The following is a 934-nucleotide window of genomic DNA, read 5'->3' on the forward strand; positions in this document are numbered from 1 at the left end:
CTCGTTCGGGCACACATATGCGACCTCCCGCAGCAGCTCGTCGTCGATCGGCCGGTCCTCACCGCCCACGTCCTGCAGCACCGGCACGCCCGCGGCGCACGCGGCGCGCGCGACCGCCAGGTTGACCTCCTCCGGGATCTCGCGCTGCAGCAGCACCGCGCTCGCGCCGCACACCAGCTCCTCCAGGGCGGCCGCGCGCTCGGCTGTCCAGCCCGCGTTGGCGCCGGGCACGACGATGCTCGATGCGGCGCCGTCGGGAGTGAGCATCACGATGCCCTGGCCCGTCGGCAGCTCCGCGGAGTGCGCGCAGCGCGAGACGTCGACGCCGGCTTCTTGCAGCGCCGTCCGCATCGTCTCGGCGTAGCCATCGTTGCCAAACTCACAGATCAGCACCGCCGGCCGGCCGGTGCCAGTGGCCAGGCGCGCGGCGGCCGCGGCCTGGTTCGCGCCCTTGCCACCGACCGCGACCGATGTGCACGGACTGCTCGCCATGACGGTCTCCTCCTTCTTCGGCAACCTCTCGACCTCGATGGTGATGTCCACGTTCAGCGAGCCGACGACGACGAGCGGCTTCGTAACGCCGTCGTCGTGGACGCCACCGCCACCACGGAGACCCAGAAGAGCGCCAGGCTTTGACGCGATCGCACTCGGCCTGTGATCGGCTGCCGCGAGCGCGGAGAGCACGACGAGGGCCGCGACGACGCCGATGGCCATGCCGATAATGAGCGGCGAAAGTTTAAAGCAGCTGAGTGACAAAAAGGCCGGGAGCCGCGAGCGCGGTGGGGGCTGCTGGCTACGACTGCTGGCGGATTTTTTCTTTTTTGCGATTTCGGATTGCCTTTGATACTGCTAGCGCCAGTCCGCACCTGTGTCGAGCCTGTCTGCTGTGAGAGATTTTAGGGTTGTTGTTGAGAGAGAGTTTTAATTCTTTCGG

General features: G+C 67.1%; 1 protein-coding gene across 1 annotated transcript; it reads right to left on the bottom strand.

Annotated features, from left to right (window-relative positions):
- On the bottom strand, positions 1–714 carry EMIHUDRAFT_78322 (hypothetical protein; the record flags this gene model as incomplete). The annotated part of the gene is made up of 1 exon (XM_005778994.1): positions 1–714. A coding segment is annotated over one exon (714 nt), but the record flags the coding sequence as incomplete, so codon positions are not given.
- Positions 715–934: the final 220 nt, after the last annotated feature.

The sequence above is a fragment of the Emiliania huxleyi genome, assembly GCF_000372725.1.
Source record: "Emiliania huxleyi CCMP1516 unplaced genomic scaffold EMIHUscaffold_2381, whole genome shotgun sequence".
In the NCBI taxonomy this organism is placed as follows: domain Eukaryota; phylum Haptophyta; order Isochrysidales; family Noelaerhabdaceae; genus Emiliania; species Emiliania huxleyi.